Raw genomic sequence first — 21407 nt, forward strand, 5'->3', positions numbered from 1 at the left:
AAAAGGGCCGCATACGCGAAGGCATGGGGATCAGACTACCCATCCTCTGATTCTAAAGTTACGCTGAGCGCGGAATGTTGGGCGCGGCCGCGGAAGTTGCACCGTTGTCCGCAGAAAGACAACCGCGACCGCGGACCCATTTTGTGTACTTCTCTAGACATATGTACCGCTGACCGCGAAAAATGCAGCGCGACCGCGTAAAGCGGACCACTGTCAGCGGAATTCGCCACTACTGACCGCGGTATACAAAACTTCCCAAACTCAGATTTTGCACATGAACGCTGACCACGAAAATACATCTGCGACTGCGGAATTCGAAAATGAACTGAGCAACCTAGGGTTTCAATTTTTCTTGCCATGAGCGGATATCATATACACGATTAACCCCAACTAGGTATTAGTTAATCAACCCTAACTATTTAAGCATAATTTAATTAACACTAATGAACCCTAATTGAAACTTAAAAGAAAAGAAGAAGAAGTAAAAACTAACAAATAAAAGAAAAACAAGTACAAATTAAAGAACAATTATGAAGTGAAATTACTAGTTGTGTAATGAGTGATGAGAATGGACTTTAATTTGGTGTTCGTGCGGATTAGGGCGTGGGTGAACAGTAAAAAATAAGCTTGAGAATTTAGAGATCAAATAGGGTAAAAGGTCTCAGGACCTTCTATTTGTACAAAGTACCCTGGGACCCACCGAACTTACCTGGCACGGCCGTGGAATTTCATCGCGGTCCACACTTTGGACTTACAGAAGGGTTGCTTGCTTAACACTTCCGCTGAGAGCGAAAAATGGGGCGCAGAAGGGCACCGCTGACCGTGAAAAATCCTTTTTTGTCATCAAGTAGCAGAGCGCTGCTTGGTCAGCATGAACTATCACCTTGGCACCCATGAGATAAGGCCTAAACTTCTCCATTTCAAACACAATTTCTAGCAACTCTTTTTCCGTCACCGTGTAATTCACTTGAGCATCATTCATTATTTTGCTTGCATAATACACCGGGTGAAATAACTTGTTTACTCTTTGACCCAAGACTGCTCCTACCGCAACATCACTTGCATCGCACATGAGCTCAAAAGGTAAGCTCCAATTGGGTGTGGTAATAATGAGAATGGTTGTCAATTTGTACTTGAGAAGTTCAAAAGCTTTCATGCATTCATCATTAAACATGAACTTTGCATCCTTTTCCAATAATTTGCACAAAGGATTCACTACCTTAGAGTCTTTTATGAATCTTCGGTAGAACCCCGCATGCCCAAGAAAACTCCTAACCCCCTTGACTGAAGTAGGAGGAGGAACCTTTGAAATCACTTCAATCTTCGCCTTGTCCACCTCTATACTGTTCTTTGAGATCTTATGGCCAAGGACAATGCCCTCCTCGACCATAAAGTGGCATTTTTCCCAGTTAAGCACAAGATTTGTCTCTTCACACCGGGCTAGCACCTTGTCAAGATTTCTTCAAACACTCGTCAAAGGAGTCACCCACAACACAAAAATCATCCATGAATACTTCCAAGAAATCCTCTACTATGTCCGTAAAGATAGCCATCATACACTGTTGGAAGGTAGCCGGTGCATTACACAAACTGAATAGCATCCGTGAAAATGCAAAGGTCCCTTACGGGCATGTGAAAGTGGTTTTCTCCTAGTCCTTCGGAGCAATCAAAATCTGGTTGTAACCTGAGTACCCATCCAGAAAGCAGTAGACGACACGCCCAACAAGTGTATCCAGCATTTGGCCAAGAAAGGGCAATGGAAAATGATCTTTGCGGGTCACTTTATTCAGCTTTCGGTAGCCCATGCACACCCAACCCCTGCATCTAACCACTTGATCACCTCCTTTTTTACAACCTCTTGCATAGCCTCATTCAACCTCCTTTGATGTTCCATGGAGGTCTTGGCATCATATTCAAGTATAATCTTGTGCACGCAAAAGGCGGGGCTTATTCCCCGAATATCAGCTAGAGTCCAACCAATTGCCTTCTTCCTTCTTTGGAGCACCTCCAATGTGGCATCTACCTGCACGTTAGTAAGACAAGAGGAAAGAATAACAGGTAAAGTTGAACTAGGGCCCAAGAATTCATACCTGAGGTGTGAAGGCAAAGGCTTAAACTCCAAAATGGGAGGTTCCTCAATTGAGGGCTTTGTTGGCGGAGTCTTTTTGTTCTCAAGATCCAAAGAAAGCTTACGGAGCTCATAAGAATAAGAAACCATTCTGTGCAACGCATTAACACACTCCACCCTACCTTCATCCTCATTCACATCAAGGTTCAACAATACCGCTTCTAAAGGATCCTCCACATTGATCATGGCACTAGTATCATCAACTATCACCTCCGTGACAAGATCCACAAAAGAGCAAAACTTCAGTACTATTCGACTGCCATATTGATTTGGACACATGAAAGACAGCCTTTTCGTCACCCATACGGAAGGTGAGATCCCCTGCTTCCACATCAACCAATGCCTTCCCAATTTCTAGGAAACGCCGTCCCAATATTATAGGCACCTCATAGTCGACTTCGCAGTCGAGAATCACAAAATCATTAGGCAAAATAAACTTGTTCACTCGGACAAGAACATCGTCAATAATACCAAGAGGCCTCTTCATTGTTCTATCTGCCATTTGCAATCTCATTGAAGTAGCTCTCGGTTGACCAATACCCAATGTTTTGAACACGGAGTAAGGCATCAAATTGATGCTTGCTCCCAAATCACACAATGCCTTTGCAAAATCCGCACTCCCAATGGTACATGGAATGGTGAAAGCACCGGGATCTTCAAGATTAGGAGCCATCGAGTGCATAATCGCACTCACTTGATGAGTCATTTTGATGATCTCACAATCCATAGATCTCTTTTTAGTCACCAAGTCTTTCATAAACTTGGCGTAACCCGGCATTTGCTCAAGAGCTTCCACCAAAGGAACATTGATCGAAAAGCTTTTCATTATCTCAATAAACTTCTTGAATTGGTTTTCATTCTTTTGCCTCGCATGTCTTTGAGGGTAAGGTGGAGGAGGCCTTGGCAAGGGAGCCTTAGCCTTGGGCACTACCGTTTCTGGTATGTCTATTACGTTTTCCCTAGATGGGTTCACGTCATTTTGAGTCTCCACCTCATTATCATGGATATCAATTCTCACTTTAACATTCAAATTCTCTTCACTCACTTGCTCATCAACTATAGCAACATCATCATCTTGCACTTCAACCTCACTCACAACTTCCTTTTGCTTGGAGGTATTCACATCACCACCTCTACCGCTTCTTGTGATCATCGCCATTGCATGCCCGGTATTGTTCCCACCCTTCGGGTTTACTACCGTATCACTAGGTAGAGCCCCCTTAGGGCGAGTATTCAAAGATTGTGAAATCTGGCCAAGTTGAACCTCCAAGTTTCGAATTGAAGTATTATGGGATGCCAACTAGGCATCAGAGTCAGCGTTCTTTTTCATCATTTGTTCAAATATCATCTCGATCCTTCCCATCTCATTGTTTGACGAGGTAGGACCTTGGGACGGAAATGGAGGCGGGTTGCTTGGTTGTTGATACATCGAAGGTCTTTGAAATCCTTGCCCCCGATTCCCTTGATTTCTATTATTCCAACCCCCTTGGTTATTGTTTCCTCCCCAATTGTTGTTGTTGCCACTCCAGTTGCCCTGGTTGTTCTGGTTGCCCCAATTCTAATCGTTGTTCCCTCAGTTGCTATTTCCCTGTTGGTTTTGATTTTCCCAGTTTCCTTGGGATCTCCACTGTTGTTGTTGGTTAGGAGAATTGCCCTTTTCTCCTTGGTAATTGTTCACGTACTGGACTTCTTCACTTTGCTCATCATACCCATCATCTTGGTTAAAACAACTACTACCGTGATCATATTGATCCGGATTTCCTTGACTTTGTTGACCTCTTTGTCACCTCTTGTTGACCAACATGTTTACACCTTCCATAGCATTTACTTGTCTCGGCGCTTGAACTTGCTGCAATTGAGCTTTTGCCAACTAGTTCATTGTTGTAGTAAACTCTGCTATTGCCTGGCCATGGTCGTGGAGCTCTTTGTGTAGGTGAATGACAGTGGGATCACCATGTGGCACATTAGCTCGACTTTGCCAAGCTGAGGAAGTATCTGCCATCTCATCCAATATCTCACACGCCTCAGCATAAGGTGTGTTCATAAAATTTCCCCCTGCTAGCTGGTTCACTACGCACTGATTGGTCGTGTTAATGCCACGATAGAATGTCTGCTGGATCATTGCTTCGGTCATGTCATTGTTCGGACATTCTTTCACCATAGTCCGATACCTCTCCCAGATCTCATGAAGTGGTTCATTAGGCTCCTGTTTGAAGGCCAAGATCTCATCTCTCAATGTCGCCATATGCCCCGGCGAGAAAAACTTAGCTATAAACTTGTCCGCTAACTCATCCCACATAGTGATGGAATGGTTGGGAAGTCTTTCGAGCCAGTCCATAGCTTTCCCTCTACGTGAAAAAGGGAATAATCTCAATCTCAATGCATCCTCCGATACATTCGTTTGTTTGCTTCCCCAACAGGTATCCACAAAGCCTTTAAGATGTTTATATGCATTCTGATGGGGAGCGCATGTGAAGTACCCTCGTTGCTCCAATAAAGTCAACATCACATTTGTAATCTGGAAATTGCCCGCCCGAATCCGGAGTGCGACAATTGCACTTGCGTATCCTTCATTTGGAAGCACCCGAAGAGTAACTCGTGGAGGAGGCGGGGAAGGGTCTGGAGTGTTGTCATTGGACTGGCGGCCTCTTCTTTGACCTTGAGGTATTAGAGGCACCTCATCTTCAGCATTATCATCTACCTCCTCACCCGGAACATTTCCAATAGGATCATTGTTTAGCATGTTGTACCTGAATTTATTAACTCACACAAATTAGTAAAATAGAAGGAAAGAAAAACAAGACACAAAACTACTCAGATAGATAGCCAAAACCGTTTAGCTCCCCGACAACGGCGCCAAAAAGTGATCGGTTCCAACCCTATACCACTATAGAATGGCAAGAGTGGTCGATACAACTTTTACCCGAGGGGTCAGGATCGATTTCCATACAGAGCTAATATTGGTTTGGTATTGGGTTCCTATCTAATCTAGCTATGTGCGACGTTCTTGATTGCACTTCCAATCATGCTTTGGTTTGGTTACTATTCTAATTTTAACACTAATGAAGAATGATAATAAGCTAAGTATGATATTTTTGCAAGGGTTTTCTCAATTGGTAAAAAGGCACTAGGGAAGTGACTTACACCTAGGTGAGTATCTAACGGGGTCTAAAAAGGGCAAACTTGTTGTAATTGGGATCATGATATAACTACTGCACATAATTACTCATTCTATACCTCTCTGTAGTTTGAGTGACTTTGCCCTAATTGGCTTTCTCAAGCCCAATTGGGTGTTTAAACAATGCAAGCAAAATTGGCTCAAGTCGGGTATTACTATCTCTAGATTTAACCCTTTAATTGGGGCTATCAATCTCTTGAATGCCCCCAATTCCTTGTTATCCTGAATTACCTAGACTTAGTCTCTCTTTCTCAAGAAGAGCCTAAATCAAAAAGGCACAAATCAGTGTTTGCAACCACCAATTCAAGTATTAATGCATGAATCAAGCTAAATATCATTAATCCATAAACATTTAAGCCCTAAAATTGAAGACCCATTAAATACCTACACTAGTGTTGGGTCACAACCCTAGCTAATGGGTTTAGCTACTCATAATCAAAGAAGAGATCAAAGATTGAGATGAAATATAACCCATAAAAAGTAATTACAAGAGTAGAATGTAAGATTAATGGTCAACAAAGCTCTAAAATTACTCAAAAGAGCAAAAAACGGCTGTTCACATGCTCGACAAAATAACAGATACCCTAAAAAATCTGAAAAAGAACTATTTATACACAGCTAAATTTTTTGAACAAAATTGCCCCTATGGAGATTCTGCTGACAACAGAAAATAGGTCGCCTCAGTTCTAGGACTTCCATGGCTGCGTAAAAGCAAGCGCGGACCGCGATTCTTCTCTTCTGAGTTGGATCTGAACTTGAGTCCATTGGGAGCAGAAAATCACCCGCCTCAGCGCTCCTTCAACCGCAACCGCGAAATATGTTCGCTGACCGCGCTTTTCAATTTGAGCTCCAAACTTTAGTTCTCTGATTCTTAATTCCGCTGAGGGCGAGAATTGGACTGCAGCCGCGTCAGATGATACCGCTGCCGTGCAATTTCACCGGGGGTAGCGGTGACTTGTTAAACTCAAAAAATGACTCTCTGAACCTTACTACCGCTGAGAGCGTAGTTAAGATCACTGAGCCTCCGCGTCCGCTTCTATTTCTTCGTTGTCAGCGCCTTTGATTCAGCTTTGAACTTGTGCAAGTTTCAGTCCTTTATGAGCTGGTTATGACTTTCTTGTCTCTTTTTGACCAAACACTGCAAACAAGCACAATAAGTTAGCTTTCGGGAATACGTGTACACACTTTTAATCCAAAACCTAAGCAAAAAGGAGCATAAAATAGGCTAGAATCCCTAGTTATCACCGTGCTAGAGAGTAAAAGCACGAAGGGTGATACCGTGCCATTTTATTTATGATATTACATGGTCAGGACAAAAGTAAAAGTATGAAAGGTGATGCCGTGTCATATTTATTTCATTGACTTATTTGATTTCCAGATTGGTACTTTACTTGGTTACATTGTTGCGTATTTCGAAAGATATTATTTGGTGATCTTGTTCTTGTCGTTCTTATGATATTTTCCCCTTCGCATGTCCCTTCCCAGTTTGTCACGAGCCTAGAACCGACCGGGTCGTGATGACGCCTATCGTGAAACTAGGCCAGCCGACACAACTCCCTAATTTAACCATTTAGTCAATAACAATCATTTTTAAGCCTTTAATTAATCAGAATTTCATAATGTAAGTCTAAATGAACAGTGCGGAATAAATACACAAGCTCGACATCGGGGTGTCACAAGTCACGAACATCTACTAAGGTCTGAATACAACAAGGAGCCTAAAAATGTACTAAATACAGTCTAAGGAAGACAAGAGGGAGAAAAGCAGTGCTGCGAACCTAGGGCAGCTACCTTGCTAACTCAAATGACTCTGCCACTAAGCAATCAACACCCGCTACCGGGTTTAGAACTACCTGAATCTGCACATAAGGTGCAAGGAGTAATGTGAGTACGCTAACTCAGTAAGTAATAAAAGTAAATGAAAGCTGAGCAGTGAGAAAACACGTAAGCCACGTCATAATGCTACAGCAAAAGCAGCTCCAAAACAGTACAGAAATCGTTTACTTCGTAAATCATGCTCAATTTCGGTAAAACCTTTTAAAAACAATTTTCAATAGTTTCAAACGAGTGATAAAACTGTGAGTAAAAATGATAGAAACGTAAATAGCCCCTCGGGCAAAACGTGTACCATAAACCGTCCCTCGGACATAATATCAACAGAACCAGCTCCTCGGGCTACCTCACAATCACTCGTAATCAGCCCCTCGGGCATAACATGAATCAAGAACCGCCCCTCGGGCAACATGGATGAAGAACAGCCCCTCGGGCTACAACACATCACTCACACTGGGTACCCGCGCTCACTAGGGTTGTACAGACTCCGGAAGGGGCCCCTTACGGTCCAAGCGCAATAACAAGCCATCTCGTGGCATAATCAAACAGGCTCTCGGCCTCATAATCAATCACAAGCCACCTCGTGGCATAATAAATCAGGCCCTTGACCTCTCATATATCACAAATCAGTATCACATGTTGCGGCGCGCAGCCCGATCCCATGATATCCTCACAACACAAGCCCTCGGCCTCACTCAGTCAGATCTCACTCAAGCCCCTCGGGCTGACAGTAAAACAAGTACTCGGCTCAAAATCATTAATAAAATTAAAAGGAGTGAATAAAACCGAGTTATGAAAACAGTAAGAACATAGCATGACTGAGTGTAAACATTAAACCAAAATAGTAAGGTAAAACAGTAGTAAAAGCCCCTAAGGGTCCAAACAATCGGCACAAGGCCCACACACGGCATTTAGCCCCAAATACAATAATATTTTCTAAAATATAGCAATATCAAATAGTTTTCAAGTAAAATACGCAACTTAATAGTCGTACGGGATGGACCAAGTCACAATCCCCAACGGTGCACGACCCCATGCTAGTCATCTAGCGTGTGCCTCACCTCAAAGTAGCACAACGATGTGAAATTTGGGGTTTCATACCCTCAGAACAGTATTTACAATCATTACTTACCTCTAACCGGTCCAAACTCAAGCCCGTGATGCCTTTGCCTCTCGAATCGGCCTCCGGATGCTCCAAATCTATCCAAAGCAAATTTATACCATCAAAATATGCTAAGGAAACAAAGCCCACTCAAAAATAATCAATTTACATCAAGAATCCCGAAATTGACCAAACCCGACCCCCGGGCCCACATCTTGGAATCTGATACAAATCACAAAACTAGAATCCTTACACTCTCACGAGTTCATACATATCAAATACATCAATATCCGACCACAAACGACCCCTCAATCCCTAGATTTAGGTCTCCGATTTCCAAGCCCTAACTTCCAATTTGCTACTGATTTTCCCATATAATTCAAGCTTACAACCTTAAAATCATCATAAAAACGAGTTTAGGGACCAAGGACCTTACCTCTAAGAAGCCCTCTTGAATTCTCCCTTCAATTAGCTCTCCAAAGCTTCTTCCCGTTTAAAAAATTATGAAAAACCACTCAAAATCGCGAAGGGTGAAATAAACATATTCTGACCCAGCAAAACCGCACCTGCGGACCGGCACCTACGAAATTCTCTTAAAATTCCACGGCCGCATCTGCGTAAAGAAACCCGCACCTGCGCAGTCATAGGTGAGACCATGACCTCGCTTCTGCGATCCCAGCCTGCCCCTCTCCTGGCCGCTTCTGCGTCTCCAAAACCCGCTTCTACGAGTCCGCACCTGCGGTCCCCTAGTCACAGGTGCGGTTATGACAGCAATAGAAATACTTCAGCTGCCAAACCCAACTCAAAATCTTTCGTCAACCATCCGAAATTACCCCGAGGCCCCCGGGTCCTCAACCAAAAGCACAAACAAGTCATATACTACTATCCACACTTATATCAATCTTCAAAACATCTCAAACAACATCGAATCAACTAAATAACATCAGATTCAAGCCTAAGGTTTCAAAAATCTTCCAAATTCCGCTTTTGATCAAAAAGTCTATCAAACCACCTCCGAATGACCTGAAATTTTGTACACACGTCACAAATGACACAACGGACCTACTTCAACTTCTGGAATTCCATTCTGACCCCTATATCAAAATCTCACCTATCAACTGGAAAACGCCAAAATTCCAGTTTCTCCAATTCAAGCCTAAATCTACTCCGGACCTCCAAAACACATTCCGATCACGCTCCTAAGTCCCAAATCACCTAACGGAGCAAACCGAATCATAAAAATTCCAATCCGAGATCATATGCTAACAAGTCAAAACTTGGTCAAACCTTTCAAATTTTATAATAATCGTATCATAATTATATCATAATTGTATATGATACATCAATATCTAAAATATAATTGTATCATACTTGTATCATCTTGTATCACAATTGTATCTAACTTGTATTTGATACATTAATATCTAAAATAATACCAGATATAATACTAACACGATTCTCATACATTTGTGATACAAACTGCGACACATTTCTGAAAAATTGTGATACAATTGTGATCTTCATCTTCTTCAAGTTTCAATCACAACTCTAAACTTAACATCTCATATAATATTAGTATTGTATCGAATATTATTTTAGGTATTAATGTATCAGTTACAACAACATACAATTTTAATATAATTATGACATAATTCTAAAATAATTGTGATACATTTATCATACAATTCATGCAACTTCATTTTCTTCGAGTTTCAATATAAAATTTTAAGTAAAACCAACTCTAACTTAACCAAATTTTCTCAAAATTGAAATATAAACTACAAGGTATATTCTCCATCATTTGCAAGAACACCAAAACCAAACAAATGACAAATTCATAAATTTCGAATATTGAATACGAAGTTTCGAAACTTTTTATTGAATGTCGATGGAGAACCCTTTGCTACTGCACTTTTAGAGATAACTTTTCGCCATTTTCGTTTACATTGTGAGAGAAGTACCGATTTTGGATGAGTATGAGGCAGAGAGAATGAGATGTGAACTCTTCTGAAAAATAGATGAAATTCGATTTTTTAGGAGGGGAGTTGGTGAAGGAGAGAGAATGAGATGCTAAATTTAAAGAATCTTGTATTTTCTTCTTTTTAATAGTTTTATACATAAATGGTAAATATAGATATAGAATGTAATTAAGTACGAACCTAAATAAAAGTGGTAGATAAGTTTCTATTATAGTATAGCTAGGTAAATTTTTATTTAAGAATTTACTTTTAAAATATCAAAACTTTATTGTTGGTCCTTAGAAAGTATTAAAGAAAATAAAGTGGGTCTTCTTGGCTTGATGTTATTTGACTAAATTGGTATTGGGGATTAATTATGTTGGTATTTTAGGTTTTGTTTTAGATTTGAGATCATTTGGAGCAAATTTGAGGTGGTTTGATCGAAACAACAACAACAACAACAACCCAGTAAAACCCCACAAGTGAGGTATGAGGAGGGTAGTATGTACGCAGACCTTACCCCTACCCCGAAGGAGTAGAGAGGCTGTTTCCAGAAGACCCTCGGCTCAAGATAAGAAGAAAACAAAAAGGAGAGAATATTAGTAGAATATGAAGAATACAAAAAAATTATGTCGATGGGTAGATTTTGATGAATAATTTAACAGATAGGTCAATTGCACATAACACAAATTCATGCTAATCTCGTAGAATTCGATGAAAATTGAACAAGCACAAAATTATACCAATTAGATAGAGTTTGTAAACAATCTAACAAATAAGTTGAATGTAAATAACATAAAATCATGCCAATATGGCAAAGTTTGATGAACAATTGAACAATCACAAAGTCATACTAACTGAATAGAGTTTTTTGAATAATTAACGTAAAGTAAATATAACATAAATCTACCACTTTGATAGAGAAATTTCTAACGAGCGATAAGTGTGCGGTGGTGGAGGTTATTTTATAAATATATTCAAAAATAAAAATAATATTTAAATACCAAAGGATCATTCATGTCAAAACCAAAAAGAAATAGAAAAATCTAGCAGAAATTCCAAGTCCTTAACGGGAGAAAACAAGGTGAAAATTAAGACCACGACAGCGTGTAAATGGACAACATATGAAAACCCCAACGGCTGCTGCCTCTCCATTCTTGATTTTCCGGCAATGAAACAGCTTCAGCTTCAGCACCATCTGGGGCTCAAACACAATGTCTATCCTCATAGATTCATGCCCATGGCGATGCCACTATCGACACCACCTCCATTAATTCATCTTCCTAAACTTCACCTTAAACTCAAAACTTCACCTATTACCCCAACCACCTCATCTCGTCTTCTCTGCAAATTCAATGATTCCGGTAATACTTCTATCTTCTGCCCTTGTATCTTGATGTTCCTTTTTTTTTTTAACTATGGTTATTTATCAAATTTATGGTAAGTGGGAGAAATCTCAAATCCTATCCATGAACTGGGTTTGTTCATCAGTCGAAGTACACTGATTTTTAGTAAACTTAGGACTAGAATCGTCATCCTCTCTGTTTTGTTATTTTTTGGTGATAGTAATGTTTTTTGCTAGCTAACATAAAGTAAAATAAGTGTCTGTTTCCTACATTTCTTTTAAAATTTAAAGTAGAAGTGCTAATGATTCTAGGTCATGTGAAAAATAGAAGGGGCTTTTAGATATGAATAACAATGAGGTATTATTGTGCAGAAAGAGAGCACTAGTATCAGAATTGATAAGTGAAGGTAAATAATAGTTAGGTGGGAAGGAGTTGATCTTGGGGAGTGTTATGTGCCTCCTCATTTATGTAAGAACCACGAAAATGTGCAGAATCTCGTCTCCTATTCATAGTGACCAGAGAGACATATCAAACATGAGAAATGCTACTGTGATAAACAAAAGGATGGATAAGAAGCTCTTATTGCAGCTGTGTTTTTTCTTCTTTGTGGTAGAGAGGGTGTTGGAAATATAGTTAAATTCTAGTACCTGTTTTTTATTTTCTATAATATTGGTCCAGGACGAGCATAACAGGAGTGACATGGTCGTGAGTATTCATATAGTCACTGCCAACCTCAACTTGCTTGAGGTTGACGCATAATTGTTGTTGTGGTAGAGAGGGTTTTGGAGTTAAAAAGGCAATAAGGTATTTCGCTAGAATTTATTTACTCTACAGTCCAAATATCTATTTCCTTCTGCGCCATATGTGGCCTGAGTTTATCTGGGAGGGTTGCTCGTGTATTTTCCTTGTTTGATTAAGTTGCTAATTTTGATGTGACAATGTGTGTGAAGAATGACACCTTATTAGATATGACCTCGCAGCTGGAAATTCTGAAGCCTGAAGGGAAGAAGCCAGAGAAGCGTGTCAATGGGATATTCTGGATTCTACTTATTAACCTTGGAATATACGTAGCAGATCATGTCTTCCAGGTTTGAATTTTTTTTGCCTCGTTATTGCAGCTTTCATTGTATATCTTTAACTCGATGGCATGAAGATAATTGGCTCAACATATGTTAATAAATCTTTTTAAATTCATGTTCACTATTAAAAATGCACCCAACCCTGGTGAGGTGGACCAGGGTTGGTGAGTGCAATATGAACATGAGTGGTTGGCGTGGCATGAGTAGAGATCAGAAATTGAACTGATATAGTGGCGCTCGGCCATCTGAAGTGTGTTATCCACATGGACTCTGTGAAGATAGTGTTACTCTTGTATGCTTGAATAAAGAGATCTGATAGATAAAGTGTTTGTATCAGGTTCGGGCAGTAAAAGTATTATACTTGTACCACAATTGGCCTGCTTGGTACCAGTTTGTGACTGCAACATTCTGTCATTTTAACTGGTGAGAATGTTGAGTGCTTAAGTTCTTCTTGCAAATATTAGAAATTCAAAGAGAAAGCGGATATGTCACTCGCTTCCTTTCTTGTTCTGTTTATTACTTATGTCTTCTAATAATATTTGAGTTTTTTAATCTGTAAATTCACTCAACAGGAACCACCTCTCAAGCAACGTTTTCTTTCTGTATATTTTTGGTGAGACTTCCCTTTCTTGTTATACTTGAGGATAAAATGTCACTATAAATGATAGCAGATTATAAACATAGATGTTAACCTATTTTAAGCTTCCAGGAAAACTTGTTGAAGAGGAGGAAGGAAACTTTGGATTGTGTCTTTCTTATATAGTGACTGGAGCTGGAGCTAACCTTGTCTCGTGGTTGATTCTGCCAAGAAATGCTGTCTCTGTTGGTTCATCTGGTGCAGTGTTTGGACTCTTTGCTATTAGTGTACTTGTGAAGGTGATTTCTACATCTTGCTTTCTATTGCATTTATTTATGTGCATCAGTTTTATTTCAATGTGTGTATGTGTAGATTTACGTACTTAGACGTATACTGTTGCACTTGATTGGTAAATCAGTCTAACCCCTGGATTTTTACTGCAGATGTCTTGGGACTGGAGGAAGATTCTTGAAGTACTTGTATTGGGCCAGTTTGTTATAGAAAGGGTATCCACTCTTCACTTTCCTTCTTATTGAAACCTAATTGATCTTACTTGACCTTTTTACTTATTCAAGTCATGTTAAATTCCTGTCATGATATAGCTTAATTGTTGGACAAGGCAGTCTACTAGGGTGACTACATGTATTTGCAAGGGTTATAGCACAACATATTAAGTAGTTTCGCAATTTAATGGGTTAGAAACACATTTGCACTTCAACATGAAGTTCTAGGCTCATTGTTTTCACAAGGCTGTGACCTTATAACATTAAAATGGTGTCTTTTTTGATTTTATTTCACATGACTATTATAAAAACGTTTGGATCACACTAAGGATCTGCGCTCAGCCCATTCTTATTTGTCTTGGTGATGGACGCACTGACACACCATATTCAAGGGGAGGTGCCATTGCGTATGTAATTCGCTGATGACATAGTTCTGATAGACGAGACGCGAGGCGGCGTTAACGAAAGGCTGGAGGTTTGGAGACAAGCCCTTGAGTCTAAGGGTTTCAAGTTGAGCAGGACCAAGACGGAATACCTTGAGTGCAAGTTCAGTGCCGAGCCGAGGGAAGCGGGCATGGACGTGAGGCTTGGATCGCAGGTCATTCCCGAGAGATGCAGTTTCAAGTACCTTGGATAGGTTATCCAGGGGAATGTGGAGATCGACGAGGATGTCACACACCGTATAGGGGTAGGGTGGATGAAATAGAAGTTAGCATCTGGAGTCCTGTGTGACAAGAAAGTGCCACCGCTACTCAAAGGTAAGTTTTATAGAGCGGTGGTTAGACTGGCCATGTTATATGAGGCTGAGTGTTGGCCTGTTAAGAACTCACATATCCAAAAGATGAAAGTAGCAAAAATGAGGATGTTGAGGTGGATGTGTGGGCACACTAGGATGGATAAGATTAGGAATGAAGATACTCGGGAGTTATTGTTTTTGCTTTTCATCTATTTACTAGTTCTTGTGATATTATTATTTTTATGGTTTTTGTTGATGATACAAATATATTGTCTTTTTTCGTATTCTTGAGCCGATGGTCTATCCGAAACAGCCTCACTATCCCCTCGGGGTAGAGGTAAGGTCTGCGCACAGCTGTACACATTACCCTCCCTAGACCCTAATACTGGGCCGTTGTTGTATTATAAAAACGTTTTTTATAAAAAGGAAGCTGACCACTGTTCCTGCTGGCAATGGATATATCAGGTTATGGAAGCAGCCCAAGCTTCAACAGGATTAGCGGGAGGAATTCGTGGAGGGTCCGCCCTACAAAATGTTAATCACATTGCACATCTCTCTGGCGCCCTAATTGGTGTTGCTTTGATATGGCTACTGAGTGGAATTTCTTCACAAGCCATTGAACCGGATGCACGGAACAAAAAAAAGTGATTCCTATGAGTTGAGATCAAGGAAAGATTCTTTACAAACATGTCCTAAATTGCTTTTTGGGTAAACAAAATTGGTTCAATGACAGACATAGGCATTTTACACAGAATTTTTAGTAGACTGAACATTACCAAGGACATTTTTGGTGATTTTTTGGTGAATTGGATGTATTAATTTAACGTCAGATTTGCCATGGTGTGTAGATTTCCTTAACCACTGAGTAGCCAACGCATGTATAGGTAATTGTTTGGTTCAGTTAGCCAACACATTGTCTTTGAATTCAGTCATACATCGTAGACTTATTTAATCTGCAGATAGCATAAATATGTATCATACTATTAGTAAATTATAGCCAGAGATCTTTGAAGGGTATAATGTTTATCTAATTGAATTTATCTTCTAGAAACAAAAACAAATTTATCGTAATACTCACGTTTTTTTTTTCTTCTTTCTATCGTAATCCTTGATTATAAATTCGGCCTTTTGAGCCACAAAATTTGAAGAAACTATTTATTGCACTTTTCTATATTTTTCTTTCATTTAGCTAAGTTGTTAAAGGTATGTATAAGCACTGGAGTTTGAAGCTGCATATCATATTTCATATGTGAGAAAAATGTCATATATCTGTTTGCAGGTGTTACTTTTTTTTTTTCCACTTAATATCATCATTATGGTGAGAGGTTAGGCATGACCTCAACCTGTATATTAAAACAATAAAAAGGGAAGATTCAATACAAGAAGGGTTGATAAAACTAAGCTAGTTGGCCCCTTATTTAAAAGTTGAGGAGCACAAAACAGAGAAATACATAGCTAAAGCTCCAACTTAAAAGCCTGTGAAGGCCGAAAAAACTCCTTCTCAATAGGACAAGCCAAAATTGGGAAGGCTTAGCATTGAATGACTTTTTGGTAGTCCCAATTCGAAAGTTGACTAGCTGGTTTCTGTCATTCTTCAAAGCAGCTCTGACCTTCATAGGTGAAGTGTTAGCTTCCATGAAGAAAGTAGAAGATTTCCTATTTAAGCTCCAATTAGCTAGCAAGTTAGCAGTGCAATTGGCATCCCTGTGAGAACTTAATGTGGCCTTCTTAATGTGGCCTCATCTCTCTGATATGTTCAATTAAATGGACAATCTGCCAAGGTATTCCAGCCTGATTGTTTATTCCATTGATTAGGATTAGAGAGTCGGATTCAATTTCGACCTCTTTATATCCATTGTCAATACACCAAATTAAACATACTAGAATAGCCCTTGCTTTAGCCATATTGTTAGTACAAGAGCCAAAAAAAGTTGAGTAAGCCATAATGAGGTCTCCATATTCATTTCTTAAGCATCCTCCTCCACCTGCTAACCCTGGGTTTCCTTTGCTACATCCATTAATATTGAGCTTTAGACAACCATCAGGTAGTTTAATCCATTTAACAGGAATAACCTTTAGTAAAGGCTTGCATCTTTCCACAACATGGAATAAATGTTTCCACTTAGTAAAGATAGGCAAGGATGGAAACTGGACAATAATCAAAAATGCAAATCATATTCTGGATCTGGACTACATGTTTTTTGACAGAAAGTTTTTCATCTCCATATCTGATAGCACATCTTTGTTTCCAAATTTCCTAGCATATCAAGCATGGGAGGTAGTGGAGTAAAAAAGAGTGAACACTATTTTTTGGCTTTGCTAACCACCAGTTAAAGAGAGTTTTTTCTTAGAACAGTGGTGGCTTTCACGCCACAATAGCCATCAAATAACTTCCAAGCATTTGATGCCCCGTCACTGTTAATGAATACTTGTTCAATGGTTTCAGTTTTGGGAGCTTTACAGCAAGAGCATATAGACGGTCCAACAAAGCCATACCTCCTGGAAATATCATCAATAGGTAGTCTATTATGTATCAATCTCATCATGAAGAATGAAATTTTAAAAGGGACCCCTTTATGCCAAATATTGGAAGCAGAGTTAGTAAAATTTTTAGCTTGCTTGAAAGTCTGCCAAGCCGATTTACAAGAAAATGAACCATCTTTAGTAATGGTCCAAATTGGCTGATCAATTCTAGAATTGAAAGGCACATTAATCATGGAGATATTCCTTGCAATGGGACTAGGTAGAGCTGTGCATAATTTGGTAAATTCCAAATTACCGTACCGAAATCGAAAATTTTGGTATTTGATATTCGATATTTTGGTATTCGGTATGGTATTTGGTTTAAGTTTTAAAGAATATTGGTATTAGGTATGGTATTTGGTATTTTAAAATGTAATACCGAAATACCAATACCGTACCGAAATATATATTATATTACAACATACACATATTATTAATTATAACATAAATATAAAAATCTAAAATTTTACTTTTCTTTATTCTTTAAGTTCATCAATTAACTCTAAGCAAGTAACAAGGCATTTCTAATGATCAAATCTATTCCTTTTATGTACAATTTTCTCTCTCTTGGTTGATACTTGCTACTTTTGGACAATTTTTTTGTGTACAAACATATTTAGATTTGTACTTTTGAGTACTTTAATTAAAAATATTACAGTCTAGAAATCTATGCACTAGTTAGTATTCAAACCGAATAAACCGAAGCTACCGAACCGAATAAACCGAAACCGAAATGAGAAAAATCGAACCATAGCGAATTTAATTAGGCACGGTATTGGTATAGCATTTTAAGAAACCGTGCGAATACTGAAAATACCTAACCGAAATATTTAAATACCGTACGTACCGACTGGCGAACACCCCAAGGACTAGGTATGACAGTCTCAAGAGCTGCAAGGTTCCGATTACCTTCATGAGTGAAGTTCATAACTGTTTCCTTTCCTTTACTTGGATCATTAATAAGCTTGGCTAGTGGGCCAAAATCGGACCAGTTATCCCACCAGAAAGAGGCGCTTCCATTAAAAGGCATCCACTTGATATGATTCTCAACAACAATTTTAATGTCCATCATTCTTTTCCAAATCTTTGATGGACCAGGTTTCCATGAAGTAGCAACAGGGTGAATAGTGTTACAATATTTAGCTTCAATGAATCCTCCAAAGGGAGTTTTTGGTTCTAAAGATCCACCATGACTTAGCTGCAAATGCTTTTTCTATATCATGAATGGATCTAAAACTAGCACCCCCCCTCATTTTTATCAAACCACAAAGATGACCAAGAGAACCAATGACGCTTTTTAGTCTCTTCTGAGTTACCCTAGAAGAAGTTGCAACATTGTTTTTCAATGGTTTGAAGTGTAGTTTTGGGAGGGTTAGTAGCTGCGAGGATGTGCATAAGAATAGAGTAAATAACTGCCTTAATAAGGATAGCTTTACCTCCATAGGACATAAGTTTCCCATTCCAGCCTTGGATTTTCCTACCAACCTTGTCGGAAAGATCATGTAGGTGTTACCTTCAGTTCCAAGTTAACCATGTTGGTTGATTGTCACCAAGATACAGAGAATATACGATTGGGATGTCTAAGTGTAACTTCTACTTTCCCATGTTGTACAAGTATTTGCCTAAGACTAATTTCTTTACTTTTACTAGTACATTATTTTCCACTACTTGAATGAAAGGAGCCTAAAAGCAGGGGCGACTCTAAAGGCTTGCGTAGTGAGGCCGTCGCCTTAGGCCCCCAAATTTTGAAGGCCCCAAATTTATTTTAAATTATTATTATTATTATTATTATTATTATTACTATTATTATTACTATATATTATCTAAATAATTAGTATAAAGAAAAGTGTTATATTATATTTTTTTGTTATTTGATTGAGGTTATTTTTTCATAAATTATGATAATTTTCTTTGCTAATTAACTAGTATATTTGCTTCAGTATTCAATTTAATTTTATCCTTTTTATATAGGAATTAAGTTATATATATATCGACAATAAATGAATTTCTTTTACACCGTTCTCTCAAACTGCATGAACACAAAAGTATTCCTGCACCAATTTTCTTTTAGTGTAATTCGACATATTATATTAGATTATTTATAATTTATTTTAGATATTCACCAATAAGTGATACTTAATAGAATAAACTACAATTATCGTTTAAATTGATCATAAGGAGTAAATATTTTTGACACCGTTAATGCTCAAAATTAAGCTATTACGTTATGTACGTTTATTTCTTTTTCTTGTTTGTGATGATAGCCAAATCAAAATTTGTGGACCTCAATATCCGATAGTCCACCACTTTATTTATTTTTTATTTTTTGAAATTCGCTTATTTTTGTGTTAAATGATTAATTTAGTTTAGAAAGTAAATTTTGTTGTTAGTGTAAATATTTTATATAGAGTATTCATATATCAAGTATTCCCTCGGTTCCGACTCCCAATATAAACGTCTTTTAAAAATGATATTCTATACATCGTTACGAATCATAAGAGAGAAAAAAGTAGGTGCAGATGATCAAAAACTCACTTACAATGATATTAATATAATGGATTTATTATTTACACAGACGACGATTTTTATGTTGTCAACATAATTTAACCATTTATTCTAGGTTCTTAATTTATAATATTAAATAAAATTAACTGCAATTAATTTTTAAGTGATGTAATTGTATAAAAAAATTTACATCGGGAGAGCTTCTATAATGTCCGTGTGTTCATCTCAATTTCTTTAATTCGCGCTTGTACTTATTCGATGTAAGCTACCTGGTCAAAGCTGAAATAATATCATATGTCACATAATCTAATTCACCGAATATCACACTGACTGCTGCTAAACACTATTAATTACATAATCAGATTCTAAGAATCAAGAGATAATTGTCATGCAAACCTTGATTTCCTTCCATATAAATACAAGTCCAAACTCCACCATTAGCAATAACACAACCAGTTATGGAGCAAGAAAACACAATCTTCAGCCACCAAATCTCCGTCAGAATTCATCTTCAAAGAGCCAGATGTGCCACATCTTCACAAACTCATTTCCCAAATGGAAAATTACCATAACCTGTCATTCTTTCACTGCTCCTATCCTTGAGGTCTCATCCAACCCATTTCCTAATACCATGGCCCAAGACCTCAGTTTCAACCCTGTCATCAAGAATAATATCAATCTTGAGACCCCAATTATCGACTCGGAATTTGAGACTTTGAGGTCCAGATATAATGGTGATCATATTTATGTAGCGGGTCATGTGCTGGTTTATCCAAGCTACAATGGTTTCTTTGAGAAACCTGATCTATATTTGGACCAGTTGTTTGTGAGGAATTGTTATAGGGATTTGGGTTTTGGGAAAATGTTATTTTCTGCTGTTGCATCGCAGGCTGCAAGTAATGGAATGGGGATGGTTGATTGGCTGGTGGCTGATTGGAATGAAAAGAGTATGAAATTTTACGAGAAAATGGGAGCTCATTACATTCATGAATATAGACTTTGCAAATTGTATGGTGAGAAGATTCAACAGTATGCCAACATCTCTCGTTAGTTTCAACTGCTGTAGTCTTCCATATGTTTATGTCACGACCCCAACCCCGGTCGTGATGGCGCCCAACACGTTGCTAGGCAAGCCCGACCAATTATCAATCACAACCCCTCTCTTATAGAGTTCATTACTCATTTAACAGAATTTAAATACCAAATTGACATAATAGGAGTCTGAAACAATAGATAAAATGTGCGGAAGTCAAAATAACATCACTACATAGCCCACCGATCCGGTGTCACAAGTCAAGAGCCTCTATTACAAGTCTTTAAACAGCCTAAAACAGAGATAATCTAAGAATACTGGAAATAAAGAAGATAGGAGGAGAAATCGGGTCTGTGGACGCCATGCAGCTACCTCGATGACTCCGGTGAATGATGAACAACAGGAAAGCTCTCTCTATGCCTCGGGAACACCTGGATCTGCACACAAGGTGCAGGGAGTAATGTGAGTACTCTGACCCAGTGAGTAATAATCATAAATAATGGCTGAAAGTAAGAAAACACGTAAAGGCACTAAGCAGTTCTATATCAAAGCTGTAAATCAACTTAAAGCAGCAAGATAGTGAAGAAGTCAAGTGAAATCTCTTTAGATCAGGTAAAACAGGTAGCTTATCAGGTATTTAACAAGTATAAACCTGTTCCTCGATCACAGTAACCATATATCTCTCTCAACAACCGAAACCAAAATAACCGCTGCGGCGTGCAGCCCGATCCGTACATCGCTGTGGCGCACAGCCCGATCCATATAAATAGTCGACTGCGCTCACTGGGGGTGTGCAGACGCCGGGAGGGGCTCCTACAGCCCAAGCGCTATATTGCTGCGGCGCGCAGCCCGATCCACATATATATCTGCTGCGGCGTGCAACCCGATCCATATAAGTATTTGCTG

The 21407-nt window shown here is 38.8% G+C and overlaps 2 protein-coding genes across 3 annotated transcripts; both read left to right on the forward strand.

Annotated features, from left to right (window-relative positions):
* Positions 1-11215: 11215 nt before the first annotated feature.
* On the forward strand, positions 11216-15392 carry LOC109242849 (rhomboid-like protein 11, chloroplastic). 2 transcript variants are annotated; one of them, XM_019409717.1, is made up of 7 exons: positions 11216-11563; positions 12512-12633; positions 12962-13047; positions 13197-13237; positions 13334-13500; positions 13645-13707; positions 14906-15392. In XM_019409717.1, exons 1-7 carry the CDS (start codon positions 11371-11373, stop codon positions 15086-15088), a joined length of 855 nt encoding a protein of 284 aa, XP_019265262.1. In that variant the 5' UTR covers positions 11216-11370; the 3' UTR covers positions 15089-15392. The 2 variants fall into 2 exon arrangements, with proteins under 2 accessions (XP_019265262.1, XP_019265263.1); XM_019409718.1 differs by having other exon boundaries at positions 11356-11563; positions 12526-12633.
* A 4707-nt stretch (positions 15393-20099) lies between these two features.
* LOC109242845 (probable acetyltransferase NATA1-like) lies at positions 20100-20519 on the forward strand. The gene has a single exon (XM_019409712.1). The coding sequence runs from the start codon at positions 20100-20102 to the stop codon at positions 20517-20519; it is 420 nt and encodes a 139-aa protein (XP_019265257.1).
* The last annotated feature ends 888 nt before the right edge of the window (positions 20520-21407 follow it).

The sequence above is a fragment of the Nicotiana attenuata genome, unplaced genomic scaffold (genome assembly GCF_001879085.1).
Source record: "Nicotiana attenuata strain UT unplaced genomic scaffold, NIATTr2, whole genome shotgun sequence".
Classification (NCBI taxonomy): domain Eukaryota; kingdom Viridiplantae; phylum Streptophyta; class Magnoliopsida; order Solanales; family Solanaceae; genus Nicotiana; species Nicotiana attenuata.

Coding starts and splice junctions, on each gene's coding strand:
- LOC109242849 (XM_019409717.1), top strand. CDS start 11,371: ATGAAACAGCTTCAGCTTCAGCACCATCTGGGGCTCAAACACAATGTC. Junction 11,564..12,511: donor CTGCAAATTCAATGATTCCG/GTAATACTTCTA, acceptor ACACCTTATTAG/ATATGACCTCGCAGCTGGAA. Junction 13,708..14,905: donor GCCAGTTTGTTATAGAAAGG/GTATCCACTCTT, acceptor TGGATATATCAG/GTTATGGAAGCAGCCCAAGC.
- LOC109242845 (XM_019409712.1), top strand. CDS start 20,100: ATGGCCCAAGACCTCAGTTTCAACCCTGTCATCAAGAATAATATCAAT.